Source organism: Cylas formicarius, unplaced genomic scaffold (assembly GCF_029955315.1).
Source record: "Cylas formicarius isolate icCylForm1 unplaced genomic scaffold, icCylForm1.1 PGA_scaffold_3__17_contigs__length_32017465, whole genome shotgun sequence".
NCBI lineage: Eukaryota > Metazoa > Arthropoda > Insecta > Coleoptera > Brentidae > Cylas > Cylas formicarius.
In genome coordinates, this window is record NW_026844326.1 from 3661998 (window position 1) to 3681122 (window position 19125).

The 19125-nt window shown below is 34.9% G+C and overlaps 1 protein-coding gene across 1 annotated transcript in view; it reads left to right on the top strand.

Annotated features, from left to right (window-relative positions):
* Positions 1-13585, top strand: part of LOC132698998 (uncharacterized) — a 35474-nt gene extending 21889 nt beyond the window's left edge. Inside the window, exons 11-17 of the mRNA XM_060665374.1 lie at positions 1605-1843; positions 4342-4611; positions 5654-5925; positions 7473-7523; positions 11311-11410; positions 12323-12400; positions 13077-13585. Of these exons, the coding sequence (XP_060521357.1) occupies positions 1605-1843; positions 4342-4611; positions 5654-5925; positions 7473-7523; positions 11311-11410; positions 12323-12400; positions 13077-13109 (1043 nt within the window). The 3' untranslated portion in view covers positions 13110-13585. The remainder of the gene's footprint in view (positions 1-1604; positions 1844-4341; positions 4612-5653; positions 5926-7472; positions 7524-11310; positions 11411-12322; positions 12401-13076) is intronic.
* Positions 13586-19125: the final 5540 nt, after the last annotated feature.

The following is a 19125-nucleotide window of genomic DNA, read 5'->3' on the forward strand; positions in this document are numbered from 1 at the left end:
TTTCTTCTTTTTCTTCTACCTTAAGTAGTTTAATTGGTGCTGTCGATCCTTTCTACAGTGACTCTAAGTTTCTAATTTATCAAGTATCGCTCCTTCTGCTTCCATGTTTTGTCGGATTCGCTCATTTATTATGTGTTCGAGTAGTGAGATTCCGCTACTTCTCCACCCATCCCGTCACATTTTCTTCTCCGGGTTATCAACGTTCTTCCAAGTATATCTACTATACTGCAGGAGCTAAAATACAGCCCCGCTCGAGATCCTTTGTTACTTCAAATTTCCTCCATATTCGTCCATAGCTTGAGCAATAGAATTGTGTTCTAGGCCTTGTAAGTATTGATGAAGGTAAGATATATACTTATACTTATCAAAAACTCATCTCAATCTTCTGTCAGGAGGTCTCGCTAACATTTTATCCATTGGTCTGAACTTATTCGACTTTTTCTTGCCGTATCTTTGTTATGAGTTCACAATATATTTTTGATAGACTGTTTGTTTCTTACTCATTGCTCTACTATTTTATCCCACCAGACCACATTTTTACTTTTTTGTTTACAGTGGTATTTTTCTTCCGAAGCTTCGTTAGCGGCCTCATGATTGATCTTTTATCGTGTTGGTACAAATTATCTGCCCAATTGTCATGAACTTGAGAAGGTCTCTGAGAAGGTCTTAGTATATAAAGAAATAGAGCAGAATCGGCCATCTAAATTATATTTGATATATTTTCATCATTCTTATTCATCATTCTTATTTTTTATGTAGAAGAAAGATGTTTATTAGAAAGTGAAAGTGTATCCGTATAATTAAATTTATGCACAGGTTGTCGCAAATTTGAGAATAACTATTAGAATCTTGGAAAACGTAAAAGTTACGAAATTGCTTAAATAGTTGCAAAGTTAGGTATTTTGGTGCTTAATTTAAAACCGTTTCGGCATTAAGATTGATTTGAGATAAGAGATGATTTGTTTCGGAGATATCCGGAAAAAAGCGAATACCAGCAATTTCATTGGAAATTACACTTTTCCATTGTAACTTTTTCCTCCCTACAAATCGACATTATCAACTACATTTTTTTTAATACAAACCTGTATTTTTTACTGAATATTTTGAATGAGCTTGTCATTCTGAAAATGCATGTATCACTCGTAATAGGCTACTAAATAATAACTCCCTAAAATTAAACAAATAAACAAACCAATCTATTTTAAAACGGTTCTAAATTGAGCATCAAAATGTGCAACTTTGCCTCTATTTAACTAGTTTAATATCTCTTACGATTTCCGGGATCCCAATAGCCTCCCTCGAATTTGGAACATACTGTATGTAGACAAAGCTTTATTGGTACCAATTAGTAAGATAAAAAAGATAAAAAGTTTAAAATTAGGTATGATTTACTAATATTAGGGATTATTTTTGATTTGTTAGAGGTCTAACTTTTTGTGCAAATATCTGGGAAACCACTCACACGTGACCTACTATCTTAGTGGTATTTGGGTGATTATCTGTTTGCTGAAAACTATATCCAAGCCTTATGTGCTTATTGCTTAATATTTATTGCAAATAAATCAATAAATAAAACCATGCGCTATAATTTATTGTCATTGCAGCTTTGCTGATAGCGTTGGTAACTCTTGGCACTATTCTGTTCGCTCTACTGCTGGTCTGTGTCATAATGACCTGGGTCAAAAAGAAGCCGCAGAAATCGAGCCCCGGTATGACGTTTCTGCCGCAGAAGATGGGAAACACCAGAGGCGGAGCCGCACTGGACCGCAGAGCTATGATAGAAGATACCAGCTCGGAGGACAGCAGAAGCGAGACTAACGCGTTACCGCCCTACGTGCAACAGGTATGCTTTTTTAAATAGTACATCACGACGCCTGTGAACAAAAGCTGCTTGCTAGATAATGGGGTTCACGTTTGCGACACTCTCCAAAATACCGACTGATCTAAAAGTGTTCATTATTGGTAAATTTGTTATGAGTAGAGATACAAAATCGGTTAAATTAGCAAACTTAATGTTTGAATGTTTAGTTTTATTAATTCATTATAATAATAAGAACACCAATTTCCACGTCTTTATTTATTATAAAAATTTCTTTTAGCAAGAACCGTTTCATTATTTCTAGAGATTCGATTAAAGCGTAAAAAAAATTGTTCAAAGAAGGCTGTGCAAAATAATGATAATCATGCTAAATAGAAAACTGGTCGTCAAAAACTTAATTTTAATGTGTTAATTAAGATTCTTTATTTAGTGCACCACATTTTCTTAAAAATACACCAGAGGGAGGCGTACGAAATTTCACATGTCCATGTTGGCAGACATTGATGGCAAGCTACTGAGTACTCTTAAAATAAAAATTATTCTTTATTTTTTCAATCCTATGTACGGTTTTCGCTTAAAAATAAATAATTTGTTTACTTAAGTAATTGCCTATCTGAGTTGTTAAAATACTTCACAAAATCGAAGTACGAAGTACGTAAATTCTGGGGTGTATTTTTGAGATCTTTATAATTATTTCTTATCATTGTAGTAGGCTGTGTTTGTAAGAATTATTAATTCTGTTGTTAAGGCGGTTGTTTGACATCCGTTTTTAAATTCAGTTCTTCGCGTCTTATTAATTTGCCGTTTAAAATATCCGAACATTGTTTTTTTTAAAAAAGAATGGTCGAGTTTACTATTGAGGCGTTGGCAAATCAAATCAAATTTATAATCCAAAAAATCATCGTTATTGGCGAAGAAAAAATTTATTGCTAATACATCCCCGAGGTTCACAAGTTCGTTTCAGCTTTAACATTTGGTGCAGTATAAGTATTAATAATTGTTGGTTCATATTTTTACAACGGCACGCTGACCGATGAGCAGTTGCAATTATTACTAAAATTCTGAATGGTTTTCTAGATGACCTTAAAGAATATTTAGAATCTCCATTTTTTTGCAAAATTTGGAATTTAGTTTTCTTCCTACAGCTCTATTTCACCAATCGAATGTCTCCCTTTCTGAATAACTGAACTTAATATTTCTGAAGGTGGGAGGCAAACATCGTTATTAAACTCGAAAACTTAGTGGTGTTAGCCCTGTTCTACAGACGTTGTACTATGTTTATTGTGATTGCCAAGGGTTCCGAGAGTGGCAAGTAGTTGACCTACCCTTAGCAATTAAAATTGGTTAGTAAAATTAAGCTTTCTAAAAATGAGAAAATATTTTTCAATGTGTTCAAAGCTCATCGTTACCAATACTCAACATTCAAAATTGTGAACAACATTGAAGGAATTTCATTTTCGTAACGAAAAAACTTAAAACAGCATTTTATTCTAAACGGAAATCAAACCATTTCATTTTTTCAGTGTAACAGCCAAAAAGGTATTTTTTAAAAAGTGGTCCAGAAAAATTCGTCTTCTATTGATAGTAAAAAAAAAATCTGGAGTAGATGAGGAATGAAAAAATTAAAAGTAGTTATAAATAAAATATGTAACACAGAAACTCAGAGAAAAAAAAACAGAAAAATAACAAAAAAAAGGAGAGGAATTACTACTTCTCCTCTCCTGCACTGGATTGGCTAGGGGAGATGCAACAATGTGCAACAAGAACAAAGGAAGCCGATGTAGATAAATAAAGTTAAATAATTCTTTTTTTTTCAATTTTCTTCCTTTTCTTTTTTGTCCCATATGATGTGTTGATATGTTACAAATATTGTTGTCCACTGAGCAGTTTTATATGTTCAGAAAATTTCTTGCCTTTTTAATTTTTTTTAATTAATTTGTAATTCATTCAAAAAAATTTCATCATTCATTCGCTTAAGTTGAAAAACGTCTTCGGACAAAATTTTTTGTTGGCGGAATAGCATCAAAATTAAATATAACAGTACTTTGTCTTCCGCCATGTCACTGTGAATTAAACCTCATAGATTTGGTATGGGCGCAAGTAAAACAGTTTGTAGCAAAGCATAATACAAATGAAGAATGCTGAAACCCTCTTGCAAAGGGTGATTGAGACCAAATAATGTGGGAAACATGATGAACAAAAAATTTCAAATTTTAGTATTATATTATTCATCATTCTATATAAATTTGTCATACCTCAATTAACTGTCCATCTCTGTAACTATAGTCATGTATAGTAATTATTTTATTGTACAAAGAAACCACAGGCTGCTGTAATACTCTTTACAAATCGTCTGGATTAGTCCTCCTCTTCCTGTTGGCTTCTTCAAAGCTTAACTGAAATGTCTCATATTCTACTGTGTACTTACTTGCTTATGTACAGATTTTTTAATCTCCCTTTCACTAAGTTAAATCTGTACTTACTGGTCGCAAATCATTATGGTTACACATTTTTTTTCCCAGAAGCCGGCGAAGCCGATCAAGGGCGCCCTCAAGAAAGTCTCGAGGGTATCGATGACCAGCATCGAGCAAGGAGAACCCGGCGTGATCTTTCCCGATCAGAAAGATCGTTCCCTAACTGTTATGATACCGAGGGCCAAGTACCATCCTGCCCCTCCCACCTCACCGATACTTAACTACACCTCATTCGACGCGAGAAAACCGAGCGTTCCTTCCGTAAACAACGAAGCGAAGCTGCTGAGTTACTTAGACGCAGGACCCTCACCGAAAAAGGTATAATCCCAACGAATTATAGTGGAGTAAAAAGCCCTGCAAAAAAAATTGAAAAAAATTAATAGACTTAGAACCAGATGAAACCTGCCTGAAATCATTAGTTTTTTTTTGTGGTACCGAGTTTTGTAAAATCGAAGAAACTGGCAAAATGCTGAAATTTAAAAAAATACTTCCTATCATGTACCTTCCAGTAACTCCTAAAATATTGAAAATATCACGATGATTTTTTGTTTACTTGAAGAGCATACATAAACGATGATAACAACTGCTAAATAATTTTCAGATTTGTTATTTCCCATTTTTTGGAACTTTTGTATTGAAATTGTCAGTAATCGAGAAACTTTTTTAATTGGAAAATTGAATTGGAATAAATGAATGGGATTGGGATAAAACATATGAGAAAATTTAAAAAAAACGCAGCCTTTTATCCGCAATAGTATTGAAAACATATGTGTTGTGTTTAGGAAACAAAGAGTCATAAGCCGATGATTAGGAAAATCAAGATAGTATAGACGTAATATTTATAACCTAATGAACATTTCTATTCCTCAATTTCTCCATAGTCAAAATACATTGTTTTCAAAATCATTTAGAAATCTTCATAAAAAGATTCCGCTGTGCTTATTATAGCTTTGTTGCTACAGAATTTGCAATTACATATTTATTTGGGTTATCAAATTTTGTATAATGTACATGACTGAAATACCAAATTTTCAGTTGATATATGCATCTAAAATGATTAGAAAAAAAACATTATAGTATGGGACTAACATGTACCCATGTTTATTAAATTTATGGAAAATATTTTCAATTTCAGTTTTTTATTTAGAAACTGTCAGTTTTATGAAATAATTGCAGTAGACATAAAAGTTTTTGATAAACCCGTCTATCAAAATTTATTTTTTGTGTCATTGCGTAAGTTTTTCCTTATATTCAATGTATTAACCAATAACGACGATATTCAGTTTAAAAAAATATGTATCTGTGCGGCGGTGCCATATATAAACAAAAAAGGAAATATTTTCTTCTCTTCCTCCTCCAGTCGGAAGCCAAACGGAAGTTCTCGAATTCGATTTCCGAATCTTATGTCGTCGACGAGCAGACGAGTTCCAGGAAAACTTCTGGGGCACTGGTGTCCGCCGGATTCCAGGTATCTGCCACGGTTTCGAACCTGACGAATACGATGTGCACCTTGGGTACCGCGTGCAGTACCGAAGCGGACAGGAGTGAGAACGCTACCTTAAAGATCAGCGCCGATCTTCTGTCGAGCACGGATTCGCAATTTCACGGTCTGCTCAGGAAAGACTCTTTAATGTAAGTCGAACAACTCAACTATTTTTTTAATGGTAACTGTTACGTTTTGATTACTCCTATAGCATTTTCTGATTACCATGTCACCTGTGCATAAAAAGTGCTCGAAGTAATTTAGTTTTCGTTTTACCTTGTTTTTGAGAGGAAACTGTAACGTCATAAGGTTTTAAGGATGCCTTATTGTCTCTATTAGTAGTTCCTAAACAAAAAAAAATTGTTTGACCAGTCTACGAGAGATTAAGAGCACATTAAGAGCTCAGATTTTGATCGCCTAATAGAAGTAGGGGATAGTTTTTGTTATTGTGCTTTTTTGACAATTTTGTTATTGCCCCCTATACTTTACTTCTCGGAAGGCGAGCCCTGCTGACAGCGTTACGTTTATATCGCTGATCGAGATTATTAGATCACCGAGGTCGCACATAATTTAAAAAAACACCCAGACGCTATTAATAATTTTTACAATTATTGTAAAAAAATTTAACCTACAGAGCAATGCCTTAAACGAAGAGATCTAATGACGCTCGCCGAAATAAAATACAATTCCACCACCGCTAGGGGTACTTTTTGAGTTAGTACCTTTTTGGCAAACTCACCCTTAATAAAAAAAAGGGGTTTGTAGAAAAACGAAATTTCGTAGTGCCTATTTAGCACTACGGAGTTGGATGCGGGGCGAGAAATGAATGTGACGTTTTTTTTCTTTGAGAGCCGAAAAAAGTGATCGCTGTCGCGGTCGGGATTCGATCTTCGAACATGGGATCACCTCGTTTATGCGCGTTGACCCGTTTCGCGTGCACGCTACGTTAGTCGAGCTTAGCCGAGCCTAGCAGACGACGACTCGTTTATTTCGCATCGGCGACGATCGACGACCTTTTATTAGTGGAGCTGTTGAACAGAGGAGCATTTTTTGGGTTATTGGGTATTGTGTTTTTTTTTCGGCGTGCATCATTAAGCCTCAGTGTTCTTTAAGTTAAGAATTTTTATAATAATTGAAACAATTATTAACAGCGTCTGGATGCTTTATTTACATAGATTATGCGCGACCTCGGTGACCTAATAATCTCGATCCGCGATATAAACGTAACGCTATTGGCCGCTCGCTTTACGCGACGTAAAGTACAGGGGGCAAAAAAAATTTGTCAAAAAAGCACAATGACAAAAACTACCCCTTACCCCTATTAGGGGTGACATCTGGCGATCAAAGCCTAAGATATTATTGTGTCACATCTCTCGTAGATTGGTCAAACTATTATTTTTTTTTTTTTGGTTAGGAATCTGTAAATTTGCAATCTCAGAATCTCCCCTAGGGGACGGGGGATGTAGAAGTTAGGAAAAGATACTACTTCTATTATTTACGCATCTGATGGACCTTGAATAACAATATAAATAAATAAATCTTCCCAAGTTTTTCAAGGTGATTCTTTTAAAATTAATTGCCATTTATTTGCATGTTACATTGAATGTTAGTTTGGTTTATAACCCAAAACATCTGAAACATAGTGGTACTTCCTAACGTGGACGGATCACCTTCTAAAGAATTTCTCGAATTTTAGTGATGATGGTACGGACAGCAACAGCAATTGGCTTGACGTACCCCGAATAACGTAAGTATAATGCAAAAAGGAATCGTAGTTGCTTGAGAATGGACAAAATAGGCCTTTAAAAATTGGGTTGGAGCCATAGGAGACCACGATTACCATTTTAAAAATTGTTTCATAAAAATCATAAAAATATGTTTATGTACATACCTATCTTTGAATTACTGCGCGAGAGCGTGTGGGAGATTCCATTGAGCATTTCTGGCTAAAAGGTTCTTAGATTAGCTACTCTTTCCTTGTCAAAGTGCGATTAGAAGTAGAGCATTCTTGGTACCAATACGCTAACAAGACGAACCAATTTTGTTGGCAAATTCCTAAAAGTATTGTTAAAATAGTACGGATTCATTGCCTAGGGAATTTCTTAGTCGTTATTGGTTGGTTTGTTGGTTATTGATTTTCGCTAGCTAGCCACCTAGGACGTCTCCTGGGGTAGGTAGGAGCCATTGACTTTCAAAATAGTTTATAGGAATAGGACTAAATGAACCAAATGAAGCGATATCTCCTGCACAAATGGAAATGAAAAATATTATCTGTCCAGTAGATAAGCAAAGCCGGTTCCGGAGTAAAATTTCGATAAATCGTTATGTGGCTCCACTTAAAGATAAAGAATGGAGACTGGAAATAATAGACAATAAGATGTATTAAGAATTGTTGAGCAAAATTAATCGTTTCATTAATAAATTTGATTCAATGCGATATACGCCAGGTTTCGGGCTTTACCTATAAATCTAATGGTAGTTTCAAAAATTTAAAAAAAAAACCTCTGAAGCAAAAAAAAAACAAAGAAAATTTCCAGAAATTGCCACCGAAACAAGCTCTGACGTCGCACCGCATACAAATAACGCAACTAGCAAAGACCTTATATGTGAACGGGTATCAAACGTAGTGACATTTATTCAAGTGGCTACAAACAATAGTTTGCATAAAATACAGTTTTGCGGCGTTTCCAGCCTTTTTGTAAATTCAAAAATGGTTTTTTCGGTTGCAAAAATCATCAGTTATAATGTGAATATTGTTTCTCAAAAACGTGTGTTTGTCTGATCTTTTCTTTTAAATAAAACTTCCCACAAAGGCCACCCAAAAATAAAATATAGGTTTTAGTTTAATAAGGCAAAAACAAGTCAGATTTTCTGGAAAAAAGTCAGAATTGGTGCCTAGTAAGTCCGAATTTTTGACTTAAGAGAGAATTTCTGAAAAATAGATACTAATTTCTGGAAAAAAAGTCAATATTTCTCATTTCTGAAACTTCCTGTAAGGGGCAGTGCCGATTGAAACTTGAAATATACAGGGTGAAACATAAAAAATGGACAACCTATAATCCGGAAGTACTACACTCTAAAGTATTATTAAATTCGAAAATTTTATCTGGAATGTTTTATTACTATTAGCAAAATTTATCTTTTAAATATTCATAAGAAAAAAAAAGTAATTAAACTTCTACAGACTAAGACTTTCTAGACAAGAGTATCTTTTATACGAAAAATTAAATTAATTCCCTTTTAGATTTTCATCATGTTTAAACCATAACGACACAGATAAAACAATATATGATTCGATTTATATAAATGTAATGTGGACCAACTTCGAAATAAAAAAACAACCATTTTTATTATTATACTATAAAACCTTTCTCACTTAATGACAAAGTGCAGAATCTAGTTTAAATTTGAAACGAAGGCGAAACAGAGATATTTTGTATGAGGCATGTTGAGCTCAATCATAATTTTTTGGTCTCCTTACCAGAAAGTTATGTAAGACGCTCTGACTTATTTTTTACAAATTCTGACTTAATTTTTAGAAATTCTGACTTGTTTCTCAAAACTTCTACCTCAAGTTAGAAATTACTAACAATAATTCTAACTTAACACGTTTTACCTACTAGGACGACTTATTGTACATTACATTACATTGTTGCTTTTGCACCCCTGATTTCACTTCCGTATACATAAACATGTTCAATGGAGATCAATTGTGTTTGGAAGGTTTGACAAATTCTTCGGTGACCATAACTCACTTAATAACTGATCACATATTAGGCTGTTTCTACGCGAAGTAACTTCACCGCCAATGATCGTTTCGTCATCACTTTCAATTTTGGAGCTGTTGCCTGTTTTTATAAACTCTGTTCATAGATATAAGAAAGTGACTAACTGATAAGAGTTAAGGAAAGACCCGGGCAAGCTGTAAGAATGAAATATGGCCGAACAGGTCCGTACTTTGCTTAGAATTTAATTATTTGGGGTTTTGTTAGGAAATATACTAAACAATATTTATTTATTTATGTACGTATTTATGTTTAAATCTAAAATAAAATTGCAAATTATATTTATTACCTACTTAAATTAATTACTTACAAATTTTTCACATAGTATATCAGTATCACTATCGTTATCATCGCCTGTTCTAATTATTATTTGTTCTATATTATTTGCAATATGGACATGTTCAATGGGAATAAATATACAGTGGTAAGGTGGAAGCCTTAAAACTGTATGCCGTAGATTTTTTGCATAATTATCACAGACTCAATTAATTGCTTTTTGGTATAATCTTCGTGAAAATATATGTCGTTATTATACATGTAGTTTTGGATTGTTGCTTTTGTGTCACATGAGGAAGGGGTTTTGGTCAACTGTCTACTGTGATAACTTGCATTGTCCATTACAATGACGCTATTAGGAGGAATGTATGGAACTAGTTTGTTTTTAAACCAACTTTCAAATAAATCAGCGCTGGTGTTTTCATGGTAATCCAGAGAAGAATCTTTAATATTTTTCGCACACAGAGAAAGTTGGAATCCAACCATATTTAGAGCAAGCATGCAAAATAGTTATTCTTTTACCTCCTTTTGATGGCGCGTTTGTTTTATACTTATCAGTTGAGTCAACGCAACCGTTTTCCGGGGTATCATAAGTGTCGAACCAGGTTTCATCCAGGTAAAAAATTGACCTTTGTTGTTCTCTGTAAATCCTATTTCTTTCTAGATATTCCAGTCGCCATTTCCGAATTCTAAAAGATTCCATTAAAACTTGTCTTTTGTCAATTTTTTTAAATCTAAAACCCATGTGTTGAATACACCATAAGGTAATTCTGCCACATTTAACACCGGTTTCATCTTTTTCAAGCCTCCTATAGGCACACTTTGTTCCTCGTATAACTGGTGAATTTTACGCCATATTATATCTTGATCACTTTCATCTACACTCGAGAAAATGTCAGCATCGCTTCTTTTTTTCCTCGCTGAAATGGGATTCACAATTTTCCATACAGTTGACGTTTCGTCAATGTGGCCGTTTCTTCTAAAGATGCTTGCTTGCTGGCACCACGTCCAATGAGAGTTAAATAAACATTGTTTATAACTTCCTTAGTTTCAATAGAATAGGCGGAAGCATCTCCTGAGATACGCTAGACTCGCACATATTTTGCATAATTCGCACACGATTCAACACACGCTGTATTACACAAGAAATAAGAATGATTACTAATAAACTTGAACTAAGTAGTATACCAAACCCAAGAATATTAAACACAGGTAGGTATAAAATTATTTTCTATTACGGACCACAATTTTACTTGAATTTAAATACCGAAACTTTAGGTAACAATCTTGTTACCTACATTGTATGTTAATGACCACCCTTGGATAATGCAATGCAAAAGCAATTGGTCACTTTCTTATATCTATGAACAGACCATACCTGTAATCCGCGGTCGTTACGATTGTTTAATTATGGCAGTGATTCGAGGGCTCATTCATTCGCATTTAGATATAGAATTGTTTTGTTCGCCTTAGGACTGCTTCGGAAGCTCAATCATACGACGAGACAATACCTCCGCCTATGAAATCGTTCAGAGGCGACTACGATTCGAAATCGTCACAGCAACACAACGATGTAAGTTACGCAAAACTCTGTTTTAAAATACCGGCTGGTCAAATATGCTTGCAGCCATTGTATTTAAAGTAAATATACTAAATGATAATAAAAACCCTATCCCCATATCTTATTCCTAACCTATATCCAAGAAAAAAAATTAACTACCATAAAATTTTGAAAAAAAAAAACTTTATTTCACCGGTTTCTATCTGATTTATTTGTCTGGTCTCAATATTTAATGCCAAATTTCAACATTTTCCCAATAAAAAGTATTTTTGGTTTGAACATTTTTAAGAAGACGTGTAAACAGAATTTGAAGAATAGGCTAGCGAGGAAAAGAAATGCCTAAAATAAACTTTTAAATAAAAATTTCAATTATACTGATACAGACAGTTTATTTGTTGTAATGTACAAAGAACTGAAATATAGTACAATATTATTTAATATGGTACAGTTGCAAACCTTAGTTGTTGCATTATCAAAAGCATAAAACCGTTAAAACTTTATTTCCAAATGACGAAGCTGTCGAATCGATTGCGGTACGTTTGTTTTCAAAATACTACTTTAACCTACTTACAGGAATGAAGAACATGGTTTTGAGTGAAAAATAAAACAAAGAGGGGTTAAGATTGGTTAATAAAAAGTTTAAAATGACTTTGGACATTTTAAATGCAACGAACAATAAAGATACGATAAGTGCAGAATAGAATTTAGAAAATTATAAAAAAAGAATCAAGTATGATTTTTGAAATACTGTGCAAACAGTGCCAACTGGGTTTGTATGGTTTGATTCTTTGTTGGTTTTCTTTCAACTTAGACTTGAAGTTCGATGTTCCCTAAACGATCCTACACTAATTTTGCATCCTAAAAGGATATGCACTATGTTTTAGTCTTAGCATTTAATAGCTATAAAATTCTGCTTTTTTTTAGGAGGCAAACACTATGGCCGAACGCGATTTAGGGTCGACGTTTTTACTTCCCCATACGCACTTGTACAAACCTGACAGGGTAAGTTAATATCGAATCGCACCAACATTTTAACTTTAATGAAGAATTTGTCTTAAAGTTTTAAACGCACCGAATATCGATGACTTAAGGAAATACTAAAAAAATATTTCCGAAAAATTATAAAATATGAGCAAAGCTATATTTCATCTCAATCGTTGGACATTTAAAAAAAATGTTTGTCCTATTTATCGGACATACGATGTCTGCGTTTATAAAATGAGACAGTCAATACAAAACAATGACCAGGGCCTACTATCTATTCTAGTTTGAGTAGTTCTAAAATCCATTTCAAAGCAATTGCTTTGCTATTGATTTCATTGCAAAATGGTTTCTTTTTATCCAGTAGTAGTAACAATTTATAAGTGTTGCCTTATATCCTTTTGCTTATCGTGTGGTTTTTCTTACTTTGGATCAAATGGAGTAGTAAGTTTTCTTTTCAATCTCAAAAATTTTAATAAGCAAATTAAACTTTTGTATTTTTTCCCTGTATGTCTTTGAATAATGGATCGCAGAGTTTAAAGAATTATATAATATATTAATTATCATAGAATTTAGTACTGTATTATGTAAATTTAATTAGTTAAAATGTTCTTATTATAATAATAATTGAAATTTGACCAGTAGGTCGGACGTTTACCCTATAAACTGGAAAGTAATTTCGTTTTTCAATTTCCAGGGTTCGGATATATCAGGATTCGAGTCCCTGTAGCAGCGGGTTCAACCAAACTAGCCCCAATCGTCTCAAGTGCCTTATTTATATGTGTGACTGCCGTTAGTACGAATGAGTCTAGTTCATTTTAACGTGTAAAATAACATTGAAACGGTAATATTTTATAATTGGCCATAATTTATTTTTCTGTATATACAAATAGCGATTAAGAAACTCCAGTTTATCGGTAGTTAGGTGTTACTGTACTAATACGTGTTAGGAACCGCTGCGTGTTGTAAATACCGTGTGATATAAATACCCTTAAGTTAATAAGTTGTTAAGTTGTAATATTATTCTGGTCTTAACGAGTAAACACGGACGGTGTAATGACATGTTATAAACGTTTTAAAATTTGACTTTGTAAATTGAGTTATAAGTGCCAAAAATTGTATCACTTTGCGAATCTTGCGCGGCCTATCCCGGTCGTGTTTTATTTTTCTACTAATTCAAAACTATTTTTAAAAATAAACGATGTTAGTCAAACATTTGGTCTTTTTCTCGATAGATTGTAATGAAACGCTTAATATGTATAATGTGAAAAGTATTTGAAGGAAGAGAAGATCAGATGTTTTAATATTGGGTTCAGATGGTTTTAAGTCTCTGTAAGTAAGAGAGTTAACAACCAACGAATTGATCTTACAAAAAAAAATCGTAGGTTTCCGACCCCAATATGGGGGTGTATAGACGTTAAATGGTTGCGAAAATGTTATCATATCATCAACGTAGCGTTTCCTAAGTTTTGGTTTCAGATGGAGAGTGTGGAGAGTAGGTTGCTGCTAACGACAGGTCGATGGGTAATCTTAGTTGGTTGTTAGTTTGTTAGTTAGTTCAGTCACAGTCTCCCAAGGAAAACAAGTTTGAAACCAGTCTCACAATTGTCCCTTGGTCCTTCTTTACATTTTAAACATTACCGGCCACACATCGGAAGTCCAAAAATTTCTCAACATCTTCGATCCATCAAAGACAAGAATGCGTTTAAGACACCAGGAGTCTTACAGTATTTCATACCTATGTAGCAAAAAATAGATTGGAGAAACGGGACGGAAAATATCAACTAGGCAAAAAGAATATGAAAGAGCCTTAAGCACATAAACTCATCAGCAGTGGCTGAACATCATAAAAAAAGTCAAATCTTACTTGACAAAAGTAAAAGTCTCGCTTGTAATAATTTCTTCTACCAAAGAAAAATCCGAGGATCCTTAGAAATCTCTAAACAACTTCAGAATCTTAACACATTTTAAATGCTCTAAAAACATACCAGCCACCTTTACTTGTTCTTCGGCAGACGTGGAACAAATAATCGATAAAAAACTGCTCACACAATAGTATTTGTAGTGTTTTAGTTCCATTCCGCGTGGTCCTGTTTATATATTTTTTTTCTATGAGTGAGTTTGGCCACGGATGACTGCACGGATGGCGCCTAACATCAACAAGCAACCAAGATGTTCAATATAATTTTGTGCCTGTCTTTCGTGGTTCCACAAGGATTGTTCGGGTCTCACTAACCATGAGTTTAACAAGCAGGCAACTATGTGGAATAAAACCAAAGAAACAACTTGGGCATGCAATCTCTGCTTAGATATCGCGCAGTCTCAGTCAGGCAGGAAGCAAACCTCGAATAGCAACCCCCGGCGCACAATTGGACCGAGTGCTGCGTCACTCCAAGATATCTCTGGTGGTGATGTCTCCAACTCAGCAATAATCCATAACCAAGTATCTTTGAACGACATAATGGAAAAATTAATAATCATCCTAACTCAGTATGCCAACCTGCTGGCGAGATACGAAGACCAAAACCAAATTAATGCTGATCTTAGATCAGAGATTGCAGAGTTAAGGATTCAAATTGCTAATAACAATCGCGGTGATAGTACTACAGCCGCCGAACAAAATCACGAAAACGGCATTCTTCAAGAAGTGCTGCAGAGACAGGTACGTATTAACAATTTGATGATTTTTAATCTTCGCCGAGACGAGAGCATTCCTGAGTCACTTCAAATCTCTTCACTGCTCTCCTGCAGTGGATCTACACAGATTGAGGTCATTGACGTTGTTTCCGTCGGTAAACCAAACTGTAATGGCTACCAACCAGTTAAAGTGAGGCTGTCTAAACCCAGCCACGTGTCACTTGTGCTGAAGAGTAGGAGAACGCTCGATGAGAATCACCAAATTTACGTCGAGGCGGATCTTTCTCCGATGCAACGTAAGCATTTTCGGGATATTAAAGAAGAACTGCAACATCGTCCCTCGAATGTTGAAAACAATCTGATTCTAAAATACAAACGTGGAGTTCCCACTATCGCTACAAAAAACCCAGCTCCGCCACCACCTCAGCCAAAGAATTGACCTGTATATACCAGAACGTTCGGTGTCTCAGAACTAGGACCCATGTCTTTTACAGTGTAAAAGCTCTGTAGATGACTTTTTATTTTATGTATTTATAGTATACATTCCTCCCACTGCTACCAGCTTCGAAGTTGGGAACTTTTTTGAATCTCTGTCGCGGATCTTGTTATTGAGTTATTTCAATATTCCTTCGTTCACTGTTTCAGCTCCTATCAATGTCCGACATAGATCCCTACTCAACCTCAGCGCCATATTGAATCTTAAACAGCATAACTCTGTAACTAACCTAAATAACCGGTACTTAGATATCGTTTTTGCCAATTTCGACGTTGAAATAGTGAGAAATGCAATACCACAAAGATCCACACCATTCCTCGTTAATAGTTTCTCTCCGAGCCGCTTTTCCACACGTCCTTAATTTTCCAATCACTAGGACCGATCAAACCAAATTTAACTTTAGGAAGGGCAACTGTCCTCATATGTATGAACTGATGCAGCATGCAGACTGGAATATTGTTATGGAGTGCTCGGATGTCGACAGGGCTCTAACACTTTTTTACGACATGCTAAACAATATTTTTGCCGTTTGCACGCCCACTAAAACACCGAGACAAAGGTGATTTTCCACATGGTTCGCCCAAGAAATGATCGCAACTATGTTTGAGAAGGAGAAAGCTTTCCGCAATTTCAAGCAACACAAATCATCTTATTATTTTGGCAATACCGCGCTTGCGCAAGTTCCAGTTACGCATTGCCTATACTGATATTGTTCGTCGTGCTGAGTTAAGTATACATGATAGTCCTTCCATTTTCTGGTCATTTATTCACCGGAAGAAGGCAGATTCGCGAATCCCAGTCATGATGTCCTATTCTAGTCAGCCATGTCATGGGCCTAATATGATTGTTACAGCTTTTGCTAAGTACTTTGGTGCCAGCCAGATCCATGTTCATCTTCAAGCATGTCCTTTAATCCGGAACTAGTCAACATACCTAAGCTTACTATCCAGGATGTCTTGTCAGCAAGCAAAACACTCAAGAAAAAAATTATCGCCGGTCTTGATGTCATATCAACTTTTATCGTGAGAGACTGTTCCCACGCACTGTGTGCTCCTTTATATCACGCTTTTAACCTGATACTTGAAACGGGTGTTTATCCTGAGCCTTGGAAATATGTCAAAGTTTATCCTATTCTCAAAAAAGGTGACCCTTCTGTAGTTGAAAACTATCGACCAATTTTCTAAAATATTCGAGATTATATTAAATAAATTTATTTTTGCTCAAATTAGAAATAAACTATCTACGCAAAAACATGGGTTTTATGCGAAAAGATCATGTATCACCAACTTATGCTCCCTGTCTTCATATGTCTGTGACTCCCTGAAAAAGCAAGGTCAAGTTGACGTTATATACACTGACTTCCACAAAGCGTTTGACCAGATAGATCATCACTTACTGATTGAAAGAACATCTCAAAAATTCGGTTTCTCTGATTCACTGATTACAGTGTTGAGGTCCTATATGGTGAACCGTCGACAGTTTGTTGAGATTGATGGGTTTAGGTCAGTTCCTTTTTTTCCAACTTCTGGGGTGCTTCAAGGTTCTAAACTTGGACCTCTTCTGTACAATATATTTATAGATGATCTCATATCTTTGATCATCTGCAACAAGCTTGCCTATGCGGATGACCTAAAACTATATGAATGCATCGAAACTACCACGGACTGCATGACTTTCCAGGACAACATCAATATTGTCAGTCAGTGGTGTACTAAAAATAAATTGCATCTTAACATTAGAAAGTGTAATGTGGTTTCTTACCACCGCACAAAAACTCCTATAATCTTTAATTACAATATGGATGGTACTGTCCTGAGTAGACTTGCCACTATGAAGGATCTGGGGATTTTATTTGACCAGTCGTTTTCTTTTGTACCTCACATTACTAAAATGGTTTCCAGTGCAATGTAAATTTTAGGATTCATAATAAGAAATTGCTGGCATTTTTGCAGTTCGGCTACTGTTAAATTATTATTTAACTGTTACGTTAGGTCCAAGCTTGACTATGGCTTGCTGATATGGTCACCAATTTATAACTGCCACACTCAGTCCATTGAGAGTGTGCAGAGAAGGTTACTAAAGTATCTAATGTTCAGAGAGGACGGTTCCTATCCTAAGAGGGGAGTTGATCATGATCTTCTCCTAACTATACTGCTATACTGCCTCTGAGCTTGCGCAGAGACTTGCAATCTGTTTCATTCCTCTATAAGTTAGTTCATTACGGAGTGGATTGTCCGTTTCTTCTGGAACAATTACGCTATCATGTGCCGCGGCTGGAAAGGAGACATCATTCAATTTTCTTATCGCAGTTACCCAGGTCCAATATCCATTTTCAAAACACTATTTACAATATGTCTGGTACTTTCAACAAACTATGATCTTACTGTGATTTATATGATGATGGTCTCCAGGTCAAACTTCGGCAACTTCGATTGGCGTCGGGTTATCCGTACCGATAAGTCTTATCCTTTTCTTTCTCATTGTTTCCTTCTTTTTTTTAGTTATAAGATTAGTAGATTTAAGATTAGTTTCTACGTCCCCTGGTATATATATTGGATGAATTAGATTTAGAATTTCCTGTAATTGAGTCATGTTACCTGTTGGGAATAAAGTGTTTTTATTATAAATTGCTATTATTATATTACACTGGTTAAAGCGTTGCCTAATGGATATTTTGCTGGATGGAATTAGAATTAAAAAAAAGCCAAACTTCAGTTCTGGACAATTTTTAATAATAATAATTAGTGTAAGAAAACGGTCAAGTTCTGGAAAATTTGTGCCGATAACCCTCATATTTACATAAAAGGTTTTTAAAAATCTTTAGTTTTCTACTTTTTTCTACTAGTGATTACTCTCTTAGAGACGAATCCTTGCTGCTTGATAAGATATCACTAGTAAATAGCACTTCATCTGCAAATTGGTGTGAGCTGAAATAGTTAAGATAATGAGCGAAATCCGAGTTGTAAACCGAGAACAATAATAGTCCCAAAACACCACCCTGGGGAACCCTTTCAAACACGTACAAGAAATCATACTATGCGTTTCGAAGAAATACTTTTTGACTCCTACACAATCAGAATACAACAAATCCAGACCTAATTTCCTTCGACTATAAGTGTGAGAGTGACCCGGGGTATCATGCAACAAAACTGTTTATAAAATACAAGAACAGATAACTAACCTAAACAGATCTCAATTAATTTAAAGAGAAGGTAAAAAACTATCTAATAAAAAATACATTTTACTCCTTCTACCTACCTGAGGAGTTTTACAGCGCCACAATTATTTGATCAAACCATAAAATAGTGTTAGTGTTATCACCTTTTTTTGGCTGTCTTTTAGTGTTTCTTTGTAACGTAAAGCTTTGAAGTGCTACTTATGTCTCTACTTTATTTTCTAACAGTCATACATTCAACGAAATATTTTTTAAAATTGGTTATTCTGATAATGTTTGCAGGGGTTAACCTAAAAAAACTTTCTCGTATAATTATTAGGTGAGTTTCTTTTTGACTTATGTAACCTCAGTTTCCATTTCACCTCAATAAACAATTATTATTATTAATATTCAAACTGCAATCTTGATATCTCAAATTTTTCACCAGCGGGCAGCGGG